At 37.1% G+C, this 19343-nt stretch overlaps 1 protein-coding gene across 1 annotated transcript; it reads right to left on the bottom strand.

The window, feature by feature from the left end:
- Window positions 1-4058: 4058 nt before the first annotated feature.
- On the bottom strand, window positions 4059-18277 carry LOC141389424 (odorant receptor 49a-like). The gene is made up of 4 exons (XM_073960885.1): window positions 17332-18277; window positions 4810-5011; window positions 4592-4747; window positions 4059-4531 (listed from the first exon to the last, which is right to left on the bottom strand). Exons 1-4 carry the CDS (start codon window positions 18132-18134, stop codon window positions 4472-4474), a joined length of 1221 nt encoding a protein of 406 aa, XP_073816986.1. The 5' UTR covers window positions 18135-18277; the 3' UTR covers window positions 4059-4471.
- Window positions 18278-19343: the final 1066 nt, after the last annotated feature.

The raw sequence follows: 19343 nt of genomic DNA, 5'->3' as shown, positions 1-19343 counted from the left end.
TTCGTTCGTTGATCGTACGGTCGCCGACTGGTTATAGTTCAGTGAACTATTGAACTATAATGAACTATATCGACTGATCTAGTTCATACGCTCTATTCAATGAATCGTTCAATTGAACTAGTTCGTTCATGAACTATACAACTCTAATATTCACTGTCAACGCAGATTGGTCCGTAGATCTTTCGAAGAATTTTTCTCTCAAACACACCAAGCACTGCCATGTCTGCTTGGACAAGTACCCAGGCTTCGAAGCCATACATCAGCACGGGTAGTATCAGTGTTTTGTAGAGCGTTATTTTTGTTTGACGAGATGTGGCTTTTTTTAAACTGCTTACTTAAACCAAAGTATTATCTGTTGGCCAATACAATTCTTCTTTTTATTTCACAGCTGATGTCGTTTGTTGTGTTTACGGAGGTGCCGAGGTAGACGAATTATTTTATTACCTCAAAATTATTAGAACCAACTTCCACAGTTGATGCGAGCTCAATGGACGCCCTCGTATTCACACCTTCGGCGGGTACAATTACGATGCCAAAAAAATCGTACAAAAACTGTTAAAAAAATTCTTCTAAGGCCTTTATTATCTCATTTAATAATAAAAATCCGTAAAAATAATATTTTTATTTTTTACACACAAGTGCCGAACGTACTACTTGTAGTACGCTAGGAAATATGTCAACTAAAATCACATATAAATAATATTTGCATATACTTTTGCTACGTATTGATTTTTGCAACTGTTAACATTAGAAAACATAGAAAACCAACAAATAATATAACATTTTTTCTCACCGTGGCATCTTCACACTTTTCCAAATTTCACAAACCTGAAATCTTTGATAGGGTGACGTAGGAGATGGAAGATACCAAGGAACGGTCCTGACCGGTTTTAACATGGCAAAGCCCAAGATTTTTCTTGGCCCCTTTTTCATCTCAAGTGGATACTGACCTCCCCGTGGTGTCACCTGGGGAACTGCCTTTAACACCCGTTAAAGGTAGTGAGGTAACATGTGCCGCGCGTTCACCCATAAGAACGTTAAAAACGTGGGTTTGGGCGTCGGGTTAGTAACCCTCCCCTAGAAAAAAAAACAGCCTACTATGAAAAACGAAAGAAAAGAAAAACGAACCCCTCTAAAGTTGACGAACCCCGCAAACGTTTTAAGGACCATGATCTGCGAATCTGCACCTGGAATGTTCGCACTCTTTATAGAGAAGGTGCAGTCTTCGCATTGGCAGACGTACTTGAAAAGTACAAGGCCGATATTACTGCCCTACAGGAAATACGATGGATTGGGAAAGGCGTCACAACAACACCTAAAGGTGACGCACTGTATTATAGCTGCCATGACGTATTCAGCTTCACCCCAGTGAATGAAAGACTTGCTGCAATTCGAATAAAAGCTAAATTCTTCAACATCAGCTTTATTTGCGCTCATGCTCCCACTGAATAAAAGGACGAACAGATTAAAGATATATTTTACGAGCGCTTAGAAGAAACTTATGACAGTTGCCCTGCCCATGACATTAAAATCATTCTAGGCGATTTTAATGCTAAAATTGGAAAGGAGAATATCTTTGGCCCAACAGTCGGGAAATTCAGTCTCCACAGTGAAACATCTGACAATGGTATGAGGCTGATAGACTTTGCAGGTGTAAAAAACATGGTAGTTAGCAGTACCAGATTTAATCATCTCGATATTCATAAGGGCAACTGGCTGTCTCCAGATCAAAGAACAAGTAATCAAATTAATCATGTTGTGATAGATGGAAGACATTCATCGAGCGTGTTGGATGTACGATCGTTCCGAGGCGCAAACATAGACTCGGACCACTACCTTGTTGCAGCAAAGGTACGTACCCCCCTAAACGTTGCAAATAAAGCACGAACAGACACAACGCGGAAGTTGGACATCGATAGGCTGCAAACACAACATATAGCCACAGCATATTCCACTCAACTAGCCCAATTGCTTAATGAGAGCACTCCCTGCCCCGATAACATAACAACACAATGGCAAAATATTGGCCACTCCATGCAAACAGCCGCAAAATCCATACTTGGATTCCAGAGACCTCCACAAAGGAATTCATGGTATGACAGGAGTGTCGTGCTGCTACCGAAGAGAAAAATGCGGCGCATAGAGCTACCTTACAACAACCATGCACTCTCTTTCCCATACAAAAACCAAAATAGCATTCTCTTCTTGTGCATCATTGCCTTACAATCAGTAGCGCATGAGAGAGATATCGGGAGAAGAAAAAGAGAGAAATGGAAAAGCGGAGGTGTGAAGTCCGAAAATTCTACCAAAGAGTGAAACATCAAACAGATGGATTTGGTACAGGCACATCCCCCTGTAGAGACCAGCAAGGTAATTTGGTAACAGATACAGATAGGGTGCTCAGGATATGGAAGGAACATTTTTCCAATCTACTGGTATCCAATAGTAGCGAATACGATGATACCACAGATCCAATCACAGAAGATGGTATGGAATGTATACCACCCGGCCAAGATGGGGTAAAAACACCAATCAACCGGCTGTAGAATAATAAAGCAGCAGAAGCAGATGGCTACCAGCCGAGCTGTTTAAAACCGGAGGCGACGCGCTGATAAGGTGTATGCATCAGCTAGTTAGCACCATCTGGCAGGAAGAACGCGTACCCGACGATTGGAACCTGAGCATCCTGTGTTCCGTCCACAAGAAAGGAGATAAGACCGTATGCTCCAACTATAGGGGCATAAGTCTTCTCCCTATTGCCTATAAGATAGTGTAAGGGATATTGTGCGAACGACTAAAGCCAATGGTCAACGAAATAATTGGACCATACCAATGTGGCTTTAGACCTTGCAAGTCCACCATTGACCAGATATTTACCCAAATCCTTGAGAAGTCCCAAGAGATGAGGATTGACACATATCACATTTTTGTCGATTATAAAGCATCTTTCGACAGTCCCCTCCGATCAAAGGTATTCCATGCAATGTCTGAATTTGGTATCGCCGCAAAGCTCATCCGGCTTTGTAAGATGACTTTAAATGATACTAGGTCCTCAGTTAAAATTGGAAAGAACCTGTCCGAACAGTACCAAAAGAGGTTTCAGACAAGGAGACAGCCTTTCATGTGACCTATTCAACATTTCGCTGGAAAAGGTAATACGTGATGCAAATGTCAAAAGAAATGGCACAATCTACACCAATAGTCACATGTTACTTGCTTATGCTGATGACATAGACATCATAGGACGATCAGTAAAGGAAGTAACTGATACCTTTGGGAAGGTCGAAGGAGAATCTGCGAAAGTGGGCCTGGCGGTAAACGGCGAAAAGACCAAATTGATGGTGTCGACGCGCAAAGCGTCCATAGAGCTCGGACCAACTGTGGAAGTTGGTATCTATAATTTTGAGGTAGTTAAAGACTTCGTCTACCTCGGCACTGCCATAAACACAACAAACAACATCATTTGTGAAAAAAGAAGAAGAATTGTATTGGCCAACAGATGCTACTATGGTTTAAATAAGCAATTTAAAAACAAAGCCACATCTCGTCAATCAAAAATAACACTATACAAAACGCTGATACTGCCCGTGCTAATGTATGGCTCCGAAGCATGGGTACTTGCACAAGAATATAAGACAGTACTTGTTGTGTTTGAGAGGAAAATTCTTCGAAAGATCTACGGGCCGATTTGCGTTGACGGTGAATATCGACGTCGTATGAACCACGAGCTATATAAGCTATACAAAGACATGAATATAATTAAACGTATCGTATTGCGTTGCCTAGGCGATATCATAAGAATGAACGATGATGAACCCGCGAAAATGGCGTATGAATACATGCCACATGGCGGTGCACACAGAACTGGCAGGCCAAGGCTTCTATGGAGCGAACAAGTTGACAAAGAGATGGAAAGACCCCGTATTCCAAAAGCGCAGCGAAAAACAAAGAGAATTGGAGATTTTTTCTTAGTTCGGTCTATGGAACAAATGTTCTGTAATGGGCCAGCTAAGTAAGTAATTAAGAAATCTTTGATCACAAATAATACGCACAAGCAATTACTTCAGACAAAACTTATCAAAGTACGCTTTGCTCACAGTTATGTTCTGTAGCGCCTCTGCAAGTTTATTAGACAATTTTACGTAAAATAATTTTCGGTCTGGCTGTAATGGGGCTCTCAGTGGCCAAAAATGAATATTTCATTTATGGAATCTTCATGATAAGATCTTTGAAATAAAACGCTTGCCTTTAAATTAAAAATTGTGACAAATTTAAATGGCAAGCGTTTTATTTGAGAGATTCCATAACGAAAAAGTATTTCCTTTCATTTGTTTAACACTATATTAAGGAAAACTTGTGAAATTCAAATTTTAATGTGCAAAATAAGGTGCATATTTCTAGGTTATTCAATGCTACATTCTGAAAAATGTTACTGAAATTAATTTTCTTAGTTTTAAAGAAATATAAATAATTAATTTGGTTCCATCAACGTACGCCATAAAGTAAACAACTGAAAAGTCATCCGCATAACCTAAAAAGAAACAATCACTCTAGTATATATTCAAATATGAGAGTCATACAATGGAGTTACCGATTCGAAACCTTTCAAATTAGTAGTTTGAAAACCACCAGCATTGATTTCACACTGACGCTGAGCTCGTCCCATTATTGCCAATATTGATTTTTTATAACTTTGACAACCATTGTACCATGTTTGACTGTAGGCCGCCTCTCCAATTTCCAAACTCTAAGGAGGAGAAATAACAAACGTTTGTTTTCCTCAGTATGTATTTGAAATACAAAACTTACCTTATTGATAATTAGTTGCCCGTAATAGCATACCATAAAATATTGACCCAAGCTGGTGGGCAAAAATGCCAAATAACCGAGAACATTTTTGTTCACGCCCTGCGTTAGAACATACACTGCTGCACAGAACAACGTAGCCACTGTGGAGAATAACATAACCAGAACAAGTAAACTAAAGATTTCTCTTAGGTCGTCTGCAAGTCTGAAAATAGAAGAAGTTATAAAGAGTCATGTGTATATATACATCCGTAATATTATAATAAGTTATATATTCTCTTGTTTATCAGTGCATTACAAAGTAATGACAACTGATTATCCCTTACATTGCAAAAAATGTATACATAACATTGTGCGACAACAACAAAAATGACAAGGAAAACTGAGTAGATTATGAAAGTAGAGCAAAAAATATGAGACACGTATATCGGCGTTTTTAAAGTTTACATCGGAAAGTAACCAAAGTAGGCGGGGCAAGTTCCGCCCAATTCTATTTTTTTCGAAATATTCGAGTTAAGATATTATGGAATACTTGCATTTTAGGTATATAGTGTCTTCGCCAACTTTACAGAAGAGGATGTGGGCAATATTCCTGTTAAAAAATTTAACCCTCATGCCGTTCATCAAAGGGGTCTTTTTTTGTCCTTTTTTTGAAAATCTTTCAAAACTCCTTTAAAATGTGATCATATCAACTCCAAATATTCTACAAATTGTTCGTCATAAAATTTTACTATAGATCTCAAAATACACGAAATCTGTAAATCTGATGTCAAAGACAAAAATATTCGTAGTCAAATTTCACTATGGGTCACCAAAGAAATGAAATGTCTATTTACCATATATATCATGAAAATTTCAGTATCAATTTTGCTGAAAAACATAAAAATATTTCCCAATTTTTTTGATTAAATTTTTTCCTTCTTTTTTCCAATTGATTACATGAAAGTAATATGAAACTTGGTTCTAGGTGGAAAGTGTCAAAAGATGAAAAATTCTACACAAAATTACACTATGAATTTCAGAATAAACCATATATCTAGGTATACTATTTCCTTAAGAAAGTTAGAATACCAATGTATCTACAGCGGTGGCCAATACATTTGCAACAAAATTGCACGTTTTAGGAAATTTTATTTAAATTATTTTTTTAAGTAAAATTAATTATGTTTTTGCAATTATTTATAGTTCATTGATTTAAATATAAGAAAATAAAAAGTTTTGACTTGTTATACAACAACAAATTTTAAAAAAATGTGAAAATACATAACTGGCCTTAAAATTTAATGGTCCAAACATATGCAACTGAACAAAATCCCATGCAAAAATCGTCAATATTTTGTAAAATATCATTTTTTATATGATTCAAATCATTTATTTTTGTTTTGTGAAGATTAAAAGTTACTAAAATTTTGAAACTGATATCAGTCATACGTACTTCTTCGGGGGAGTGGCGAGTCGTACGGGAGAAGCATGAACATGGGTCCAAGGTCAAAAACTTCAAAAGTAATGGACATTTCAACACATTTCAGTTGTCAATTTAATAAAACTCAAAGTTTAGAGTGCAGTGGCTTCATTTATTAGCAAAAGTCAGAAGTCTGGTTCTCGAAAAACATATGATCGTAGTTATTGGGTCCATATCAGAATGATGGATATTGATCTATTGAAGTAATAACGGGCGGTATCATTGGACATTTTGGATTCTATAAACTTAAAAAGTTTTAGAAAGCTCATCAAATGATAACAAAACACAAACATTGAGTATATAGACACTTCTAGAAAAAGGAAACGCCAGTACCAAAAGGAAAATCTTTGAAAACATTTTGGCTAAAACATGTTGTAGGGGAGGTCCCCCGCCCCGCCATTTTTCGGTATAAAAACTACCTTACGATCTATTCTCAGACCTAATGAATCTACAAACAACCAGCCATTTCAGAGAATTTATATTTCGATCATCATGGCATACCTGAAGAATTTTTATACCCTCCACCATATGGAGGGTATGGATAATTAAATTTGTCATTCCGTTTGTAACACATCGAAATATTCGTCGGAGACCCTATAATATATATATAATATTGATCAGCATAAAATTCTATGTCGATTTGACCATGTCCGTCCGTCCGTCCGTCTGTCTGTTGAAATCAAGATACAGCTCGCAATTTTAAAGATAGAGAGTCAAAATTTGGTACAGAAGTTGCTATTACTTGCAGGATGGTTGGTATTGAAAATGGGATATATCGGTCCACGTTTTGATATAGCCCCCATAGAACGGTACCTCCCGATTTTCGGTATTTTTAAGATTTTAGCTTCATTATCACACCGAAATGGCTGAAATGTGGTACGTAGTCTTCTTTAGGGGTACAAAACTTTCTCCCAGAATTTTGTCGGTGTCGGTCCATACCTTCATATAGCCCCCATTGAACGGTACCTCCCGTTTTTCGGTATTTTGAAGGTTTTCGCTTCATTATCACACCGAAATGGCTGAAATTTGGTACGTAGTCTTCCTTAGGGGTATAAAACTTTCCCCTAGAATTTTGTCGGTATCGGTCCACACCTTCATATAGCCCCCATAGAACGGTACCTCCCGATTTTCGGTATTTTGAAGGTTTTATCATCATATCCTACCAAAATGGCTGAAATTTGGTACGTAGTCTTCTTTAGGGGTACACAACTTTCTCCCAGAATTTTGTCGGAGTCGGTCCATGTCTTCATATAGCCCCCATAGGACGGTACCTCCCGATTTTCGGTATTTTGAACGTTGTGGCCTCAATATTCCACCGAAATGGCTGAAATTTGGTATTTAGACTTCGTTGGGGGTACTCTAGAGCTGGCAAACCATCGATGGAAATATCGATATTATCGATACTTAATTTTTTACGCCAATATCGACGAATAGTTTTTTATATCGATACTATCGGACATTTTGACATCACTAAAGAAAAGCCATAGAAGCAATAGCCAAAAGTTTTTACACCCTCAGCCTTTGTCTGTGTTTAGACACACAAATTTCTCAGGAAAGTAAATTGAGTTTTTGGGAGAGAGCGGAGAGGAAAGAGCTCCTCAATACTCTTTCCTACCCCCTATTGCCTAAAAACTGAATTTACTTTCCCGTGTGTCTAAACACGGACTTTAGGCTGACGAGGCGACGTCCGTCCGTCTGTCTGTCTGGTGATCACGATAACTCTCAAATTTTGCATTTCGTAATATTTTGCCCAAACTTAGTTTAAGTTCGAATATGAGCCACGACCGGTCCAATTCTTCGAGTAAAATGGTGTGAACGATAACTATCGAAGAGATCAATAGATTTGTTTCAAACTTTGCACATCGTATTTTCCTTCCAGATATACATCGACTTCGAATATGGATTATCACGGCTTACTCCTTCGGGTAGCTCCCACAGAAAATTCGGAACATGTGAAGTTTAAGAGCTCCTCTCGGATCGTGTTGAAATTATTTTCTGCATTTTCTTATAAACGTCTTTTAAATCACTGCGATCGTAGTTTTTCGAAATTTCTTCTCTTTTTATTTTTGCGAATGTCGGCCACGATTGAATTCATTAAACCAGTTTTTCATAGTGTATAGGATGGTTCTTTATTGACATACAAAGATTTAATTTGATCGATACACTCTTGCCGCGATTATCCACGTCTAAAGTTGTGAAAAATTAACGGACGAAATTTTTCACAAATAAATTCCATTTTTATACCCTCAGCCTTTAGGCTAAGGAGGGTATATACACTTTGATACGATGAAAATGTGCCTCATCGAAATAATGGTTTTAGACCCCAAGTATGTTTGGACGAAATGTGTTTCAGACAATTTGGAGTCGATCTAGCCATGTCCGTCCGTCCGTCTGTCTGTCTGTCCTGCTGGCTGGAGCGCACGATAACTCTCGAACGGATGAACCGATTCGGTTCAAATTTTGGCTTTCGTAATATTTTCCCCAAACTTAGTTTAAGTTCGAAGATGAGCTACATCGATTCACTCCTTCCGGTACCTCCCCCACAAAAGTTCGAAAATGTTCGGAAAGTTTGTGCGCACGATAACTGTTGAAGGGAGTGACCGATTTGGTCCATACTTTGTATAGCGTAAACTTTCTACCAGAGGAATATGAGGTTTTAATATGGTCTCAATAGGTCCACTCCTTCGGGTACCTCCCACACAAAATTTCGGGAAAGTTCAGTTTAGGGCCATCTCTCGAATCGCTTTGATTTTTGTTTTAGCAACTTGTATTCACTGCCCTCCATACGACGGTTTAAGTTTTATCAGGGGCAAGTCCATACTTCCTGAGAAAATAGCATGAAAGTTACAAAACCCCTATGACACCGTGTGAAGTGGTTGGAGCGCAAGAGAACTCGCGAACGGGTCTGCCGATTCGGTCCAAAATATGGCCTTAGTAATATTTTGTCCAAACATAGTTTAAGTTTGAAGATAAGCCATATCGGTCCACTCCTTCAGGTACCTCCCCCACAAAAGTTCAAAAATTTTCGGAAAAATTGTTCATACGGTAACTCTTGAAGGGAGTGGCCGAATTGGTCTATACTTTACACATCTTAATATATCTACTAGATATAGATCAGGTTTAAATATGGACTATATTTGTCCACTCCATCCGGTAACTCCCACACAAAATTTCGGATAAGTTCATTTTAAGACCTGCTCTCGAATCACTTTGATTTTTGTTGAAGCAACTTGCATTCGCTGCCTCAATTACGATGGTAAACGTTTTTTCAAGGGCAAGTCCTTACTTCTTGAGAAACCAGCCGAAGGGTGTAAAAACCCCCTATGGCACCATATGTAGTGGCTGGAGATCCACTTTCATAATGGTCAATGTAGGTCCATTCCTTTTAGTATCTCCTCCGCAAAACATTTGATCTTTAATCCTAATCAACATTTTTGTCTGTTCAAACGCCCAACATTTTTAAAACCCCCTAAATACATACGTATTTTGGAAAAAAAAAATTTTCAATGTACACAGGCTGAGGGTATATCTCTGTCGGCAAAGCCGACTGATACTTTTTTACTTGTTTTTTTGCAAAGTGATTTTTTCAATTCACTGTAAACAACACAACACATGGTCGTATGTCAAACTGTCCTGAGTACGCTCAGACTAAAAATTGTCACAATTTCCAAAAAATTGTCAAATGACGACAGGCGACACTGCGTGTTGCTTAGGCCGCAAACTTTTCTAATTCGCCTCGTATTTCACTGACATGCGAAATGTCAGTCGGCAATTTTAGATTCCAAATAAATAGCAGTAGGAAATGTACGATAGTATCGATTTTATCGATATTTTGAAACGAAAATATCGAAAAAATCGAATGGGGCCGATATCGATAGTTTGCCAGCTCTAGGGTACTCAAACTCCCCCTTTCAATTTGTCGGTATAGGTTCACGCCTTTATATAGCCCCCATGGAAAGGTACCTCCCGATTTTTCGTGTTTTAAAGGTTGTGTCTTCAATATTCCACCAAAATGGCTGAAATTTGACATTTTGTCTTCAATGTGATATAAAACTGTTCGCCAGAAATATGTCTGTACAGGTCCACTCTTTCATATTGCACCATTTCTGACTAAAATTCGTCGGTATAGGTCCACGTTTCGATATAGCCCCCATAGAACGGTACCTCCCGATTTTCGTAATACTGAAGACTGCGTCGTCAATATCCAATCGAAATAGCTGAAATTCGTTATTTTGTCTTCCAAGAGTAATAAAATATTCCAGAAGAGTATTATTAGTATAGGTCCACGTCTTCCTATATCCCCATAGAAGCGTACTTCTTGATTTTCGGTATTTTTTAAGTTTTAGCCACATTCTCTTACCGAAATATAGGAAATTTGGTATTTAGTCTTCTTTGAGCCTAAAAACTTTCCGTAAGAAATTTGTCCGTATAGATCGACGTTTTGAAATAGCCCCCATAGAATGGTGCCTCACATTGTTTTACCGAAATTCCTGAAATTTAGTATTAAGTCTTCTTCATACACGAAAGGAAACTAATTATTCCATTTTACTTCAATACAACTTGTGGTGGAGGGTATAACAAGTTCGGCCCGGCCGAACTTAACGCCGTTCTTACTTGTATATATATATACATATATATATATATATATATATATATATATATATATATATATATATATATATATATATGTAGATATATGTATGTCAGAACCGATCAGAACCAAATTTTCCGGACATGATTCTAAATTGAACAGGATTTACCATATCAAATTTTAAAGCCTTCTGACGCAAATTGTGACCTTTGTGCGGCTTAAATATAAAATGGGATAAAATCGAATGAAACATATAAGCTCTAACGCAATTTTTAAATTAAAAAAAAAACACAGATATTTAAAAAAATTGTGAAACTTTATTATAACGTAAAGTAGACAGAATGAGGTTATGTATGGAACAAGATGGCCGTTGCGGCTTTACTGGCACACGCGATCTTTTATTGAAATTTTCAATGACCATTTTGCGTAAATGCTGCGGTATTTCATTCCTCTTTTAAGGCTTGAGTAGTCTTCGGCTTATTCGCGTAAACCATCGACTTCAAAAAACCCCAAAGAAAAAAATCTAAAGGTGTTAAAACGCACTATCTAAGCGGCCAATTCTGGTCGCCAACACGCGAAATAACACGACCGGGAAATGACTGATGCAGCAATTGAATTGTTTTTTTTGGCCGTAGACATGTAGCGCCATCTTCTTGAAACCACATGCCCTCCACATTCATTTCTTCAATTCTAGGCAAGAAAAAACTGGTTTTCATTTCACGGTACCGAAAACCATTGACCTGCCTCATTTTCATAAAAAAGGTCCAATGATTCCTTCAGCCCAAAAACCACACCACACAGTGACATGTTGAGAATGCATTTGCTTTTCGTGAATCACTCGAGGATTTTCCTACTGACGAAGCCATCAAGATGGAAATGGGACTCGTCACTGAATTTTATCGGCAAAATCAGCATTTTCATGTTGCCTCTCCAACACCCATTTAACGAACTCCCTTCGCTGTCCATGGTCAGCTGGCTTCAGTTCCTGTGTCAATTGAACTTTGCATGAAGATGCAAATCTTTCGTCAAAATTTGCTGCATGTGGATTCGAAGACACCAATTTGCTGAGCTCGGTGTCGAATTGAGGTGGATGGAGTTTGAGCGACATCATCACGTACAGCTGCGATATTTTCGGTCGATCGAACTGTCCGAAGTTGCGTTGTTGCCGAATTGTGTGGAAGGAAAAAAACCTTAATGAGCCCTTCGCGTTTCTGATTCCTAGGATTGAACTGGGCAATAAAGTACACTGGATCATATGTCTACGATGAAAATCGAGCCTCCCGATTTTGACTTGATGTTTTTTATTGACGTTTTTCGGATATTTTGGTATATAACAGCCAAACCATTGAGATTTGCGATCCAACACGAATAGCAAAATTGTAGCCAACACAATAATTAAGAACTCTCTAGTACAGCGCAAAAGTATTGGAATGCTCCTTCAGGCAGTTTTTGCCTTGAGAAAGTGCAAATTTTTCGGAAAATATCGATAAATGACACTGTGCTACAAAAGTTGACCAGAAAAATATTCAAGCGTTCTGCTACAAAATTCTATCGTGTAATTGTATTGGTATGAATCAACCACTATAACTTAGCCATTTATTAACCGATTTGAACAAATAATACCTTATTCGAAATTTTGTTTTTTATGTTGGATCGCAAACCTCAATGGTTTGGCTGTTATATGCCAAAAAATCCAAAAAACGTCAATAAAAAACTTCATGTCAAAATCGGGAGACTCGATTTTCATCGTAGACATATGGACCAGTGGGCTTTTTTGCTCAGTTCAATCCCGGGAATCAGAAACGCGAAGGGCCCATTAAGGTTTTTTTCCTTTCACACAATTCGCCCTGGCCTAGTATATACACTTTGATACGACCAAAAATGTGCCTCATAGAAATAACCGTTTTAGACCTCACGTATGTTTGGACGAAATTCGTTTCAGACAATTTGGGGCCGACTTGGTGTCTCCCCCACAAAAGTTCAAAATTTATCCGCAAAATGATGTGAACGATAACTCAAGGAGGGAGCAATCGATGTGGTGCAAACTTTGCACAGCGTATTACTCCTTCCAGATATAGATAGGGTTCGAATATTATTGGTCCACTCCTTCGGGTACCTCCCACACAAAATTCGGATAAAGTGAAGTTTAAGAGCTTCTATCAGATCGTTTTGATTTTTTATATTATGTAGGCATTATATGTATGTTTGTTTATTATTTCGCCAGCAAATTCTTTGAATCACACGTAATGTTCAGAATGTACTGAAAATGACGTGCTAAGTGCTTAATCCATTTTTTGTTCAATCATTTCAGTTGTTTTAAAAAATAAAATATTAATAAAAATGTGTTTAAATTTCCAAAAAGGTACGTACGCTCTTCAATAACAAAGATAAGCTTTTAGAATTAGTATTAATTGAAAAATGGTAACATAATTTTTTTGAGGGTTATGACGTTTACTGCTTTTTATACGTTTTCTACGGGTATATGAAGTTTTCGACGTTTACAACTTTCTGACCGTGGAAAACCTAAAAAATCATCATAGAGACCATCTCTGCTGTTTCCTGATTTCGACCAATAACTACCACAAGATATTGTTTGTAAGGTTCGTTAGCACGTTTATGTCATCCGCGCAAGCGACAGCTATTTATGAATCAGCGAGCACATCAGGCAGACTGTGATAGCTTTCACACTGATGCAATTCAAAGGTTTAATATTAATGCCTTACTCAGAGACCACAACCCATCCATCGCAGCAGAAGAATGCCAGATGTCATGGCAGACTTTATTGAATAATGTTGAACAGGTCTTTTGCCCCCGTGGACTTAGTGCTTCAGAATCGTTTTTTCGTGGTCAAAACTCTGTAACTTTTGACCAAAAATTTTGCACCAAAATACATAATAACAAATGTTGTACCGCCTCTATAAGCTGAAGATGTCTTTATGGGAAATAGTTTCTTTCTAATGAATATATTTTTTCTTCAAAAATATATATCTCTAATATACATCGAACATAGAAATAAATATATAAAATGTCGTATGGAATTTGACACTAACATTACAGCCCAGTTCAGTCAGCTGGTTATTGCTGTTACCTTTTATTGTTCTACCATGGTCAAGCACAAATAGAAAAACATGAAAATACAAAAAATTAAAAAATAATTAAAAAACTTTGTTTGTTTAAAATAGTCTGGCTTTAAGCCAGAAGCTAAAAACAAAGTTATATTAGCTATCCCAATTAAAAAACGACGCCACCAATGTTCAAATTAAAAAAAATATTTATAAACATTTTTTTCAAAACAAAAAAAAAAAAATGCAAAAATTAAAAAAAGATAATCCTGGGTTTTTAAACTCATATAAAAACTCATAAATAAAAAAATGTCCATTTGTTTAAAAAAAACAAAACAATAATTCATATAGGAAAACGGTAAGGAGAAGCATACATTTGTGCCCATGTAATTTCAGTAAATTTAAGAAAGTATTAAACGGACAGAAGGGCTGAAAGAGGAAAAATAAAATAGCTCACTTCATGCACGCAAAGAAAAAATATTTTTCGCTTTTGTTGGAACATATCTATTTTTGTTTCAACAATTCATTTGTTTTGTTCAAGCATTGAATTGCAAATCCAAAAATACCATATTTTGCTGCAAACATAAAAAATAAAAACAAATTGCGAAATTCCTTAATATTGTAAAAATCATTAACAATGCCGATGGTAGCAAATATCATAATCTAGAATTTTTACAAAAACTATTGTCAGTCCAGAAAACCTGTCGCTGAAATTTTTGATTTGATCGTATATAATTCTCATATACACTTTCCATATAACTTTGGTATAAATGTCATGTATAATATTATGCGTATTGACAAACACAACACATGGTCAGGTTTTGCCAAGTTTAACTAAAAAGGCAACAAAAACGCTCATGCTCCAAGCACCTATACCACCAAAAAGAAATACCATAAAGCCCATAACAAATATAGAAAAGAAAACACAGATTACAACCAAAAAACACTTCTCGGATTGTCGTGTTGTTAATTCAACTATCAAAACATGAATCTCATGGTGTACATACACAAAAAAGAACATAGATAAAATAAAAAAAACAAAGATAAGATACAAACAAAACGCACCAAAATTGTTTTTTTTTTACCACGACATCAAATACCGAGAGAAGAGAATAAGATTGTAATAAGATTATTGTTGGATATGACAAAAACAATTGTTGTAATTGACAATAACTATTGTTGGATTCACAATAAAATATGCGGAATCTAACATTACCTTTACAATACATATTTTGCTCTTCGATTATTGTTGGATCAATCATATTTTTTCCTCTGCGTATGTAAACGATACGGTAGTTGATTGAAAAGTTTCTTAATAAAAAAACAATCAACACAATATATGTTATAGTTTTCGAGAAATAGCAATTTCTTTCTCCAGAGATTTGCAAAAATTACGTATTTTCCAAAATTGTGAAAAATTGTCGTTTTTAGGTGCACACCACACCCACATCTTTCAATATTTTGAACTAATTTTTTGGTTTCCTTAGTTTCAACATGTTTACTATCAAATCCCATGTAGAAATTAACAATTGGTCATGACAAACATTTGGTGTTTTGGCCAGGAAAACCGACTTCTAAACCACAGTGCGACGGTACTGAGATAGAAGACCTCAGGTAAGTGTCTACAAGATAAAACAAGTGAAAAAGTGTCAGTCGGCTTTGCCGACAGAGGTATACCCTCAGCCAATGTGAATTGAAACTTTCATCTACGGACAGATAGAATGTATTTAGCGTCTATTCAGAATTTTGTGGCCCTTTTTCAACATTTGAACTTGCCGACAAAAATGTGGATTAGGAATTAACACAAATGTTGAACTTTTGTGGGGGAGGTACCCTTAGGGAGGACCGATATGGGCCATTTTAGAAGTTAAACTAAATTTTGACAAAATATTAGGAGATCCAAAATTTGGACCAAATTGGTTGCACCATTCAAGTGATATCGTCCTAACATTTTTTAAATATTGGGGAGAAGTACCGGAAGTTGGGGACCGGTATTGCCCCATGAAACTAAGTTTAGATAAAAAATTACGAATACCAAATGTTACACCAAATCGGTAGAACAGTTCGAGAGCCCCATATGGTGACATAGGGCTTTTTACACCTTTCGGGATGTTTTCCCAAGAAATATGGACCTGCTCCTGAAAAAACGTTTACCGTCGTAATGGAAGTAGCGAATGCAAATCGCTTCAACAAAAATCAATGTGATTCGCGAGCAGGTCTTAAAGTGAACTTATCCGAAATTTTGTGTGGGAGGTACCCAAAGGAGTGCACAAATATAGTCCATATTCGAACCTGATCTATATCTGGTAGATATATTAGGGTGTGCAAAGTATGGATTAGATCTGCCACTCCCTTCAAGAGTTATCGTGCGCATATTTTTTCCGAAGATTTTTGAATTTTTGTGAGGGAGGTACCTGAAGGAGTGGACCGACATGGTTTATCTTCGAACTTAAACTATGTTTGGACAAAATATTACGAAGGCCAAATTTTGGACCGAATTGGCAGATCCGGTGTCATAGGGGTTTTTTTCACCTTTCAGGCTATTTTCTCAGGAAGTATGGTCTTGCCCCTTAAATAACTTGCACCGTCGTATGGGGGACAGCGAATACAAGTTGCTACAACAAAAATCAAAGCGATTCGAGAGCAGGTCCTAAACTGAATTTTTCCGAAATTTTGTGTGGGAGGTACCCGAAGAAGTGGACCGATTGAGTCCATATTGAAACCTTATCTAAGTCTGGTACACATTTCAGGATGTGCAAAGTATGAACCAAATCGGTTACTCCCTTCAAGAGTTATCGTGCGCACAAATTTTCCGAACATTTTCGAACTTTTGTGGGGGAGGTACCGGAATGAGTGGACCGATATAGCCTATCTTCGAACTTAAACTAAGTTTGGGCCAAATATTACGAAAGCCAAAATTTGAACCAAATCGGTGCATCCGTTCGAGAGTTTTCGTGCGCTCCAGCCAGACAGACAGACGGACGAACATTGCTCAATCGACTCCAAATTGTCTGAAACACATTTCGTCCAAACATACTTGGGGTCTAAAACCATTATTTCGATGAGGCACATTTTGCCCGTATGAAAGTGTATATACCCTCATTGGCATAAATGCTGAGGGTATAAATACAATAATATAATTACAGTCCCCTCCATACTTCTCTCGACAATTTCCCGGACGTTCCAAAGTCTTCGTTCAAGTGGTATTATTAAGGTGGTTTATGTTTTTTTTGTGTAGCCTGTGTTGATTGGATCTGTATCTAACGGATACAAATTTACGCTGGAATCTTTCAAAACATTTTTTTCCCCTGCCAATATTAATCTTTTCATACATTCCTATCCAACTTACAATTGCCAGCATATACATAGTTGAGTAAATCATCATGAAAATGCAGAATAGTTGTACTTACTCCAATAAGATCTGATGTTTTCGCACCAATTCCGATACAACTTTCAAATCCTTCTGCGTTTTCGTTTCCATGGGCTGATAGCTTTCCAAATTCCTTGTGATATAATCAAAATGCATGCACAGCTGTATGGCATAGGCGACCAACCAAATATCGGGGCAAATATTAAAGACAATGGCATAATGACTGTTCATCACTTCCATGGAATATATGAGCGTGTACCCCAACGGGTTGTGATGATCAATTACATACGATTGTTCTTCATACAGTTTATGATAACCCCAATTGGCCTTGGCATAGCCCACCTTTATCAAATCCACAAAATACTCAATAAATGTTTCAGCCAACGGTGAAAAAAGTATTAAAGCTGTGGCACAAAAATACAAATACAATATTGTGGTTATCCATTTCGGCCAGTAACACTCATTTACACGATATTCAAAACGATCCTCTATAGAAGTGGGGAAAATTTCACGAAATCTGCGAAATAGCGATTTTTTAGCTTTTAAATTACGAAAGAAGTAATAACTTTTGAGTATTCCAATGGCATTGTAATTAAAATCATTGACCAGACGCAACAGCAGTGGTAAACTGGGAACTCCTTTTACAATTTCCGCCATAGTTTCTTCAGCCACAAAATAGGTGCAATATAAACAGGCGATTAATGTTAGCAGAAAATATAAGCGCATTAAGCCTTGTATAAGCCAACGACGGGAGGATGTGCCAAGAAAATCATAGCCCAAAGATTTTAGCAGTCCACATGGTAGACTGACAAAATCTTCAAAGTAACGTTCCACTTCAGCCATTTTTTTCTATTAATAATTTTTATATAAAGAAAGCAACGACAACTTATTTAACTGAAAATTTGTTTTTTGATTTCTTCACTTTTTTTCTTTTAGGTTTCCTGGTTTCGATGAACTCCTTCACCTTCAGTGGTTGTCGAAAAATTAAAAGACTTCCCACTTGCGGTGTTGTCCTTTTGTTTACACATTTCCTCATTAAAATTGCATAAAAGTGCTGTCAATTAAAACACCGTTGTTGTTGTTGCTGTTATAGTAAACACACAATTAACTTATTAACTAATTATGTATAATTATTAGCCCGGTTAACACTTTACCTAAATATCAAAACAATTCTTAACGTTTGATAACTTAATTTGTGTATTAAAGCTAAGAGGCGAAGACACGCTTTCAAGTGAAGAGGGCGAAGACACGTTTTACTATTTGTTAATGAAAAATTTATGAGTTTGACCCTTTTTTTAATTCGCTTAAGAGTGTAAACGGACAATAAAATGCAAGAATGTATATGTATGTACTAGGGTTATGATTTTTTTACAAATAAAATCTTAATTATAAGGTGATTCGGTGAAAAAACCTCACGCACAAAATGATGTTACTTACTTACTTAGCTGGCCCATTACAGAACATTTGTTCTATAGACCGAACTAAGAAAAGATCTCTAATTCTCTCTGTTTAGTGCTTCGTTTTTTAGAATACCGCGCCTTGTCATCTCTTCATCCACTTGTTTGCGCCATCTATTCTTTGACCTGCCAATTCTGCGTGCACCGCCATGTGGCTCGAATTTATACGCCTTTTTAGCGGGTTCATCATCGCTCATTCTTATTATATGGCCTAGCCAAGGCAATCGCTGCATCTCGAAACGTTTAACTATATTGATGTCGTTGTATAGCAGATACAGCTCGTGGTTCATAACACGCCGATATTCACCGTCAACGCAGATCGGCCCGTAGATTTTTCGAAGCATTTTTCTCTCAAACACGCCAAGCACTGCCTTATCTGCTTGCGCAAGTACCCAGGCTTCGGAACCATACATCAGCACGGGTAGTATCAGTGTTTTGTAAAGCGTTATTTTTGTTTGACGAGTTGCGGCTTTGTTTTTAAACTGCTTACTTAAGCCAAAGTAGCATCTATTAGACAATACAATTTTTCTTTTTATTTCACAACTGATGTTGTTAGTTGTGTTTATGGCACTGCCGCGGTAGACGAAGTCTTTAA

Source organism: Musca autumnalis, unplaced genomic scaffold (genome assembly GCF_047663935.1).
Source record: "Musca autumnalis isolate F117 unplaced genomic scaffold, ASM4766393v1 scaffold_1, whole genome shotgun sequence".
In the NCBI taxonomy this organism is placed as follows: Eukaryota; Metazoa; Arthropoda; class Insecta; order Diptera; family Muscidae; genus Musca; species Musca autumnalis.
The sequence above is the reverse complement of the archived record's forward strand: the minus strand, read 5'-3'. Positions and strand labels throughout refer to the sequence as shown.